The 9,868-nt window shown below is 58.1% G+C and overlaps 1 protein-coding gene across 4 annotated transcripts in view; it reads left to right on the forward strand.

Moving 5' to 3' along the window:
• The window catches only part of TRMU (tRNA mitochondrial 2-thiouridylase), a 19,742-nt gene that overhangs the window by 2,437 nt on the left and 7,437 nt on the right, over positions 1–9,868 (forward strand). For 2 of the 4 annotated variants that reach the window (XM_077758032.1, XM_077758034.1), the window contains exons 2-7: positions 448–613; positions 2,881–2,987; positions 4,784–4,906; positions 8,088–8,260; positions 9,629–9,682; positions 9,761–9,827. In XM_077758032.1, the coding sequence (XP_077614158.1) occupies positions 471–613; positions 2,881–2,987; positions 4,784–4,906; positions 8,088–8,260; positions 9,629–9,682; positions 9,761–9,827 (667 nt within the window). In that variant the 5' untranslated portion in view covers positions 448–470. Of the gene's footprint in view, positions 1–447; positions 614–2,880; positions 2,988–4,783; positions 4,907–8,087; positions 8,261–9,628; positions 9,683–9,760; positions 9,828–9,868 lie in introns of those variants that run through there. The other 2 variants (XM_077758031.1, XM_077758035.1) reach the window with 1 other exon arrangement.

A 9,868-nucleotide genomic window follows, 5' to 3' on the forward strand; every position in this document is an offset into this window, starting at 1 on the left:
GAGAAAAGGGGGGGGGGATGGGTCATAAAATACATGGTTAGTACAGCCTTTATAATAAAATAGCCTAAATTTTAATTGTCTTCTCATCTGATGACTTAGAGTCGAAGTCTTAGGTGATCATTGGAAACACGCTTGGGACTTAGTTTCCGTCTCTGATAACTGAACGGTGGGTTTGCCTGCTCTGAAAGATGCTGAGCTTCTGCTCTTTGACTCCGCGCCCCTTTGCCAGCCTCCCCTGGTGCCGGGCGTCGTGCTGACGCGGGGCGGGGGGGGAGGGGGATGNACGAAGATGTGAGTCACTCTGAAGGCCTTGGAGCCAAGCAGGCGTCTCCGGGGGAAGCAGGGGGCGCGGGAGGGCCCCCCCCAGGAACTGCCGGAGCGCGGAGCCCGCTGCCGTCTGGCCCAGCGCTGACGCGGGACCCCGCTGTGTGCCTCCCCCTTCCCCAGGCTACCAGGTGACGGGCGTGTTCATGAAGAACTGGGACTTGCTGGATGAACACGGGGTGTGCACCGCCGACAGAGACTGTGAGGATGCGTACCGGGTGTGCCGGATCCTGGACATCCCGTTCCGGCAGGTGTCCTACGTGAAGGAGTACTGGAACGGCGTGTTCAGGTGAGCGCCGCCTACAGACGCGGCAGGCTCCGGGCCCTCCTCCCGGGAAGGCGCGGCCCTCCGGCCCGACTGGCGCTGTGCAGCCGGTGCTGTTGGTGGTGGCGGCGGAGGCCGCGGGGGAGGCCCCAGACACCCCCGGGGCTCTTGTTAGAGGCCGTGCCTGGGGCCCGGACACCCTATTACTTCTTTTTTTAAAAAAAAATTTTTAATGTTTTACTTATTTCTGAGAGAGAGAGACCGCGTGAGCAGGGGAGGGTCAGAGAGAGAGGGAGACACAGGATGTGAAGCAGCTCCAGGCTCTGAGCTGTCAGCACGGAGCCCGACGCAGGGCTTGAACCCACGAACCATGAGATCACGACCTGAGCCGAAGTTGGATGCTCAACCGACTGAGCCCCCAGGCGCCCCTCTGGCTCTTACTTCTGTGTCATGCCGCCTGCCTGAAGTCCCTCTAATGCCCCCGTGAGCCCGGAGTCGTCTCTGCTGCTGACTTGGGGGAGGGAGCTGAGGCCGAGGTCTTCCCCGAGAGGGGCCGCTCGGTGATTCCTGTGCTCGTCAGTGACCAGGGGCTTCTGGGTAAAAGAACCAGGTGACCCGCTCTGTGCGTATTGAAAATGCGAAACGCACACATGAAGACTTTAAAAATCTAATACAGGGGCGCCTGGCAGCCTCAGTCAGACGAGCACACGGCCCTCCATCTCGCGGTCGTGACTCTGGGCCCCATGTGGGGTGCAGAGATCACGCACATAAATAAAACTTAATAAAAATCTTGCAGTCCCAGCAGTGACTGGGCAGTGCCACATCTGGGGACGTAGAGGTAGCACCCTGTAGCGCAGAGATCTCTGAATCCTGTTCAGGGCCCCTTGGCCTTCAGGGGTCAGCGTGCAGATGTCCTTGCTGCTTGCCGTCTCCGCTGCGGGGGCAGGGAAGGGCTTCTCCCCCTCACCGAACAGGCTGTGCTCCCTGGTTCTTGTTAATGCCACTGGCCTGTCTTCTGTTACAGCGCGTGGGGAACGGCTGGCATGGCTTTCAGAAACCAGTGTAAACGTTTAGCCTCTTTAACGTTCACTCGATGCTTGTTACATAGAAAACGTTCTAGGGACCGTGGACATAAGACTAAAGCACAGGTTCTACCTTAACTAGTTTTCAGTTTAATAAAACTCTTGACAACCTTGGGGGCGCCTGGGTGGGTCAGTCTGTTAAGCGTCTGACTCTTGATCTCAGCTCAGGTCATAGTCTCACAGTTTGTGGGTTCAAACCCCATTTTGGGCTCTATGCCAAGAGCGCAGAGCCTGCTTAGGATTCTCTCTCATCTCTCTGTGTGTCTCCTCTGCTTGCGCCTGCTCTCTCTCAAAATAAACATTAAAAAAAACCCTCGACAAATGTCTAACAATTAAGACATTGAAATATGGAGCAATGCAAGTTTTAGCCGTTCCTGAGTGGGTCACGGGCGGGAGGAGCTCAGTTTGCATCGCCTGCTGAGGTTGAAGGTGCACGTGTGACTGTGACCTTGTGCAGGTTTTTAGTCTGTCTACTAGGTCAGCGTTATTGTCTGTCATCGTCGTGGGTCAGGGAGGAGCGACACGAGCCCAGATGCCCGCAGTACAACCTTTAACTGAGTGCACATACAGATAGAACCCTCCAGAAGTGAGGACCTAAGATGGGAAGTTCTTGCCGAGCCTTCTGCCCCATGCGGTCAGCCAGCCGGTTAGAGCCGGAGTCCCACTGGTTGGCGAGCCGCTGCCCGGGCAGCATGGAGCCCTCCGCAGGGGCACGGCAGCCACAGTGGAGAAGTGTCTATTGGCACGTTTGCCCCGCGCCCTGGGTCTCCAGGCTGATGGTGGAATAGCTAATAGAGCCCCGGGTTGCAGCCCTGGCTGATTGCGTTCCCCCTCTGTCGCCAGCATGTTCTTCGCTCAAGCCTCCCTTTGATGGCGAAGCCAAGGGAGGCTGGAGCCAAGAGAGTCACTCCCGTCCCGTCCGGCGTGCCCTGTGAGCCTCTGGAGGGGGGTGGGGGGGGACAGAATGGCTGCCAAGCTGTAGTGGCAGCTGATAGCCTTTCTGTCCAGGTTTATTTGTTATAGATTCAGATGAAAAGTGCTGTGGCTTTAAACGAATGTTTGATGTAAATACCGAAGCTCCCCTGTGTTACAGAAAGTTACAGCTTTGGGAAGCGGAGGAGAAGCTAAGTTAAGCAAGTGATCTAACAGAGTGATGTTTTTGAGGAACGTTTTGCACTTAGAAATGAAAGTCTTTTTCTTCTTTTCCAGTGACTTTTTAAGTGAATATGAGAAAGGAAGGACTCCCAATCCTGACATAGTTTGCAACAAGCATATCAAATTCAGCTGTTTTTTCCATTATGCTGTGGACAATCTTGGTGAGTAGTTTCATTGTTGCCATTTAATCTTTGGAAAGTCAGAAGGTTTTCAGAGGTAGAAGCCAGCTCCTCGTAAACTCTCATCTTCCAGAAGGAAAGGGAGCAGTGAAAACGATAATATCCTGTATCTCACTGAGTAAGAGAGAACTCTCTGGCAATATGCACTGACAGAGTTGCAGGGAGGAGAGCCTGCGTCTTCACTGCGGACCACGCCGGGGTGAGGAGCGTGCTGTCGGTCCCGGAGCCCGGACTTGAGGATGTCCTGCGGAAACACAGGGTCACCGGGGAAGGGCTGAGAGCTGAGGCCCAGTCTGCTTGGAGCCGCGCAGGTTCCGGGCGTGACAATGGTCAGCGGAATCTTCCCGAGCTGGAGCTCAGCAAGGCCAGCGTTTGGTTTCTTGCTGGTCCTCCTTTCTGCTAGTCTTGCTGAGGCTTTCTCTGGCTTTCTGCTCTGCCCCGAGAACAGGTCTGGGTCTGTACCTCATTCCAGGTCTCTGTTTCTCTGGATTTGAAGCCACGTTTTGGTGTTTTGTTGTAAAAGCCCATTGAGGGAGTCTGCGTGGCTCAGTCGAGCGTCTGACTTTTCATCTCTGCGCAGGTCATGATCCCGGGGTCATGGGATCGAGCCCCGCATCAGGTTCTGTTTGGAGTCTGAGGCTGCTTGGGATCCCCCCCCCCCCCCCCCCCCCCTGCCCGGCATGCCCACGCGCTCATTCTCAAACAAAAGACCCATTAAGGCCCTGCTGCCTGTAGACAGCTGACCTGAAGATCGTGTCTGTTCTGGTAGTTCCCCTTCCTCATTTCCGTCTGCCCCCTGGGGCACCCCTCTGCCTCTGCGTGAGCCTCCCCCATGCTGACCTGCTTGCTCGGGCCACCTGTGGGGTCTGCCGCTGTGAGGCCCACGTCTCACTCCTGAGTCCTGCCCTTGCTGGGGCTCCTCATTCCGGCCCCTCCGTTCGTTCTGTCCTGTGCGGCTCACCCTGCCATGCCCACCACGTGCCAAGACATGTTGTCGTGACTGTCATGTGCCAGTGGCCCAGTGGTCGCTGGACTGCTGGCCTCTCTGTCCTGTCAGTGCTGCATAGTGACTGGCGGGTTGGTGGCCCAGAGCAGGCTTGCAGATCGAGTGTACAAGTGACCGCAGCTGAGGGGACAGCAGAGCATTGGTTCCCAGGCCATGACGATGCCTGCAAAACAGACTTCAAAAGTCTGGATCGATTTGAATGACTAATGTGAGACCTGAACGACGCAGAGATAAATGCAGATTTGCTAACCGGGCTCAATGATCAATTCTCGTAGGCGACTGGGTGCAGATCTGGGGCCCCCGGGCCGAGCCTGCAGGCTGGTGTCCGCCGCCCGCCCACGGCCTGAGCTCACCTGGTGGTCCGGTGTCAGGAAGGAAAGGCATCTGCCGTGCCCTGCCCCAGTGGGCCACGTCCGGGGGGCTGACATTTAGCTCCGGTTTATTCCGGAAGAGAGGTACAGGTTCCTGGATTGTACGTTGACTTTGATTTTGAGTGTGTGGAGACCAGGCATCTGGTGTGTGATTGCTATGGGCTCTTAAAGATTCTTAAAGCTGCACTGAAGCCTTGTAGCCGGTTGGTGTCAGTGTAAATGCAGAGTTAAAGGTGAGCCTCCCTCCCCTGGACCGACCTCCGTCGGGACGCGGACCCTCTGCAGACCATCCAGTCCGAGGCCTGGCGTCTGCGGGCGTCATTAAGGTCCCCAGGCCCAAGGAGGCCACGGCCGGCCACTGCACGTCTGAGGTTTGACCTTGTGCTTTTAAAACCTCACAGGAGCAGATGCAGTCGCCACGGGTCACTATGCCAGAACGTCGCTGGAAGATGAGGAAGTCTTTCAGCAGAAGCACATTAAGAGGCCAGAAGGGCTTTTCAGAAACCGATTTGAAGTTAGAAATCGTAAGTGTACATGCCCAGGTCAGCCCCGAAGTAGCTGTGCACAGAGGGAAAAGTCTTGGGCAGGGGCAGGGGCTCACTCTCTGAGCGAGCCCTCCAGGTCTCTGTGTTCCGGACTAGCTTGCAGGTTTCTTGTTTTGAAAAAGAACGGTTACCAAGAGGGCTGTGTGCCCTTGGACCCCGGGAGCGGGCAGCCTGGGCACCCACCGGCTGGAGCCTGCATCTGTGCTGGACGGCCCAGGTCTGCACACTGGGTGCCAGTGGTTTGAGGGTCCCCGTGATATTGGAGGAGGTATCTGGTAGCCGACGTGCTCATAGGCCCTGTCCCTTACCGTCAGGTTCTCGAGGGCTTGAGACTGAGGTGCAGATTCAGTGTGGCGCAGGGGCCTGGTGCTCAGGCGGCAGAAAGTCCCCGTACAGAGACTATGTGTGCACATCAGTGTGTCTGTGTTAGAGGGAGCACGGTTCCACCTTTCTAGAAAAACGCCCAACTGCTGGCTTGCCCTGGTGTACGTCTATGCATAGGAAAGAGGAATTCACGTCACTGCAATGAGAGGCAGAACGGGGTCCAAGGCCGTGTCTGAGTGAGAAGTTTCCATCGTTGTGGGAGTGCTGAAGAGCTGGCATCTCTGTGCATGCAGCCTGGGGACCGCCTGGCTCACGGCGCCTTCCCCTTCCCCCTTCCCCCCAAGCCCGGCTGTCATGGGCCTGCGTTCCATGTGGCTCTTTTTAGAGCGGAGGTGGATGCTCTTGCCCCATTTCACAGATGAGGAAACTGAGGCTTGGATGAAGTCATTTGGCCAGGGTGCCTCTGGTGGTACTGTGGTCGGGTCCCCTCCCTAAGGAAAGAAAGAAAAACCTCAAGGCAGCCTGGCTCTACGCGTACGTGATAACATTCCTCGTGACCTTGTAACATGAGACCACTTAATCAGACCGCATGTGTGCGTGTTACCACGTATGGGGGACAGAGAAGGAAAAATACATAAAAAACCGCCCCGTGGCCTTCGGGGCTCGGATCTTTGGGCACGAACCCGGCTGCGCGGGGCCGGCAGGAATGAAGTTGCTTCCTGGAAAGGAAAGCTTCAGGGCCGTGACTCTTGTGTGCGAGAGCCTGCCCCGGAGAGCGGATCTCAGCCCGGGTCTGCCCAGCGTGTCCTCCGTGGCTCTGCGCCTGGCCGGGTTTCCTCGGCCTCCCTCCCGGCTGCCCCACAACCGCTCTTCCAGAAGCCTCTCCGCGTCGGGAAGAACGTACACCCGCCACTTGGGAACGCCACGGCGGGCTTCACCAAGTGAATACGGATTTTAGGGTCCTGCGTGCATGAAGGATTTGATTCCACGGGGAGCAGGCCCGCTTGCTTCTCTCCTAGAGAACTGGGTGCCTTCCAGAGCTGTCCGGGCCCTTCTGCTGGCCACACGCACTCTGAAACTTGTAATTGCGTTGAGCTCTGTTTTGTCGAGTAATTTTAATGCATAGTTGTAATAACATAGCATTGTCTTTGATTGATTTTAGTGTGTTTTTTAGGCGCTAGAGCTTTTTATTTGATTTCTATTTAGTTGCCCTGGAGACCTGGGATAGTGCCTCTGGCCTGGGCCCCTGGGGGCTGCGCGCACAGGGCACCCATAGCGCGTGTGCACACACCCGGAGCCGGCCTTGGGTCCGGTCCTCCCCCTGCCCTGCCCCGTGCAGAGCGGGGGGCGCTGCCTGCCGGCCACGGCCCGGGTTGTGAGGTTGTGTCCAGAAGGTTCCTGGCACGAGCAGATCCTCCCAGATACTCCTTCCCGCCGTTTATGATCGTCGGCTTTCTTTTTTAAAAATCCTAGGTTTTGAGGTTGTTTTAAAAAACTCCGAACTGTGAGGAAATGCCAGTTGCTCCCAGGGTCCTGGGGCTTTTAGGTAAACGCTGCTTGACCGGGTTTCGTTTTGAAACAAGGAGCATTAGGCAGACGAGTGTGCCTGCCGACGGCTGGCTGGCTGAGCTCCGTTTTGCGTTTTCAGCTGACTCTGTTGCTTTGCACGTGGAAAATTGTGGACTAGGGCCCAGGCGGCTGCTGGTTTCCAGCCCTGCCACTCGGCACCCACACCGTTGCGTTGAGCCTCTTCAGTGATCCCAACCTCAGTTTCCCCATCTGTGAAATGGGGAGAGTCCAGCCTCTCACAACTGAAGTGAGAATCCTGTTTGAGGTCATGGGTGAGCATGACCTCCGCAGAGCGCATGCTCCTCACGGGACTGGGCCAGGCCGACAGGCGCACGTGTGTGTGGGCCCGGCGCACGCGTGTTCTCAGGGTGATGGGCGGCCTTGGCACCACATGCTGGGGGCCTGCGTGGCTTTTCCCGTCGGTCCCTGAACCTCAGAGCGGGAACCTGATGGTCACAGCTGGAAGCGCTGGCGCTGGGCTGCCGCCTCCGACCCGGGGTCCCCGGGGCACCGGCCGGGCGTCTGGGCAACTCTGAACGGGAACCGCTGAGCTGAGAAAGGGAGCGTGTTCTAGGGCACCGCTGCTGGCCTGGGGCCCAGGGGTGGCCGGGCGTGGCGCGGGGGCGGCCTAGGGACCCCACAGCTGACCCCACCTCAGGGCTGCCCAGGGGGGGCCCGTCACCCACTTCCCTCCCACACGGCTGCGTTTTAGATGCTTTCTCTCAGCACTTAACGTCTTCACGTGGTGTTTCAGCTTTAAAATACTCTCATCTAATGTGTGAACCAGAATAAACTTCCTTATCATCTAAAATCTACCTTCTCTGTACCTTTTTTTTATGTTTATTTTTGAGAGAGAGAGAGAGAGAGAGGGAAGCGCGCGCACACAAGCAGGGGAGGGGCAGAGAGAGAGGGACACACAGACTCTGAAACAGGCTCCAGGCTCCTAGCTGTGAGCACAGAACCCAGTTGGGGCTCAAACCCACGAGCTGTGAGATCATGACCTGAGCCGAAGTCGGACGCTTAGCCGACTGAGCCCCCCAGGCGCCCCATCCCTGTGTCGTTTTAATGGTAGATGAATTAGGAGGGAGACTTTTCTCCCCTTAACCTCAGCGATTGTTGGGTTTTTTTTTTGTACTAGTCTGCTTTTGAGTATTGGATTTTGCTTCTGACAGGTTGGGGGTTATCTAAGTAGAGAGAAAGACGTCATTCGGAGCAAAGTACCATTATTTTTATTTCTGCGACATGTTTTGTTCTTTGCTTTTGGCAGCGGTAAAACTTCTGCAAGCAGCTGACAGCTTTAAAGACCAGACCTTCTTTCTCAGCCAGGTTTCCCAGGATGCCCTGAGGAGAAGCCTCTTCCCTCTGGGGGGATTAACGAAAGATTTTGTCAAGAAAATAGCAGCAGAGAATAGACTTCAGCACGTGCTTCAGAAGAAAGAGGTAGGGCCCAGGGGGCTGGGCTCGCGTCGCCCTCTCCGCGGTCTGGGGCGAGGCAGGGCCCTGTGGTCACCGCGCCGCGTCCTGCCCAGGCTCGAACGTTGGGAGAGAGCCGGGGTCGTGTGCTGGGAGGCGGCGTGAGCGTTGAGAAGGCCGCTGAGACGGGACTTCCTCCCCCCGGCCGTGCCCTCCGCGGGGCCCTGGGCGGGGCCGCTTTCACAGCCGTGGTGGCTTGTTGGGGTCTCTAGGCCCAGCCTGCGGGGGGGAGGACGGCGCAGCAGGGACCAGGCCCCGAGACGCCGCGGGCCCGAGGGCGCTGTGCTGCGGGCCTGTGAGGGCGGGTGAGGAGCACATGCGGTCTTCGTTCCTGCTTCGTGGGGCTCAGATGACAGGGAGACGGACACGAACCAAACCGTCGTGAGATTAGACGACACCTGCGTGGGAAACGAGGGGCTCCCGTGCGAGGACTTGCTCACACCAGCGGGCTCCAACTCGATCAGGCTCGACCCAGGGTCGGGCTCCGAGGAGTTAACGTTTAACCTGAGACCTCAGGATGAATAGGATTTAGTGTCACAGAGGGGGCTGGGGGGAGGCAGTCCCAGTGGCGGGAAGAACAGGTGCAAGGGCCCCGCGGCAGGAAAGAGCCCGTACGTTGGAGTGAAGGTGAGGCGGGCGCAGGGGAGGCTCAGTGCGGGGACGGTGCGCTCGGGCTCACCACACCACGCCCAGGGCCGGGAATGAGCGTGGCCGTGCTTCTCGTCAGCGAGTCGTCCCCAGGGACGACACCCTTGACCCATCCCTCCAGCCACCATCTCCTTTCCTCTGTTCACCTGCTCGGTTTCGGGGCGTGGCTCTGCGGTGGGAGCTGAGGGGGGCGGGGGGGGCNGGAGTGGCCGCGGAGCGCGTCCCAGCGCGTCTTCTGTGCTGGAGGAAGCCGCCTGGAGGGCGCCCTCCCTTCCTCGGACTCTCCCGCGAGGCTCCAGCTTCTGGCCCAGCCCCTCTGCTTCCTGGCCCTGCTCTGGCCCCCGTGTCCCCTGTGGCTCCGGACGGTGACTGTCGTTCGCTCTCCTGGGGCAGCTGCAGTGCAGGGGCCACACCTGGCCGGGCGGACGTGATGCGGCCTCGCTTAGCTCACAGGGTTCAAGGTCGGGGGCCTTACGTGGACACTGGGGGCTAAGAGGTTCCGTGGGCCCCTCGGGGTCCGTTGGCGGGTGTGACTGGCGTCTGTGGGTGCTGGCGCGGCGCCCGGAGGTGGGCTGAGGCTCAGGGCGGGCAGGGAGGCCCGGCCTCGTTCTCCCGGCCTGGCTGGGCCTCGTACGGACGCCTGCTGCCTGTCTGGTCGCCTCACGCCCGGCCCTCCTTTCGTTCCAGAGCATGGGCATCTGTTTCGTGGGCAAAAGAAATTTTGAGAACTTCATCCTTCAGGTGAGTGCTCTCTGCTGCGTGAGGGGCCGTTTCTGCCCTGGACTTGCACCTGTTACTCAGGAACTGCTTGTTTTTCAGTATCTGCAGCCTCGGCCTGGTAAATTTATTTCCATAGAAGACAATAGAGTTCTGGGAACGCATAAAGGTGAGACACCGCCTCGGGCCGCCCTTGGCCCTAATCTTGAG

The sequence above is a fragment of the Crocuta crocuta genome, unplaced genomic scaffold (assembly GCF_008692635.1).
Source record: "Crocuta crocuta isolate KB4526 unplaced genomic scaffold, BGI_CrCroc_1.0 scaffold143, whole genome shotgun sequence".
Classification (NCBI taxonomy): Eukaryota; Metazoa; Chordata; class Mammalia; order Carnivora; family Hyaenidae; genus Crocuta; species Crocuta crocuta.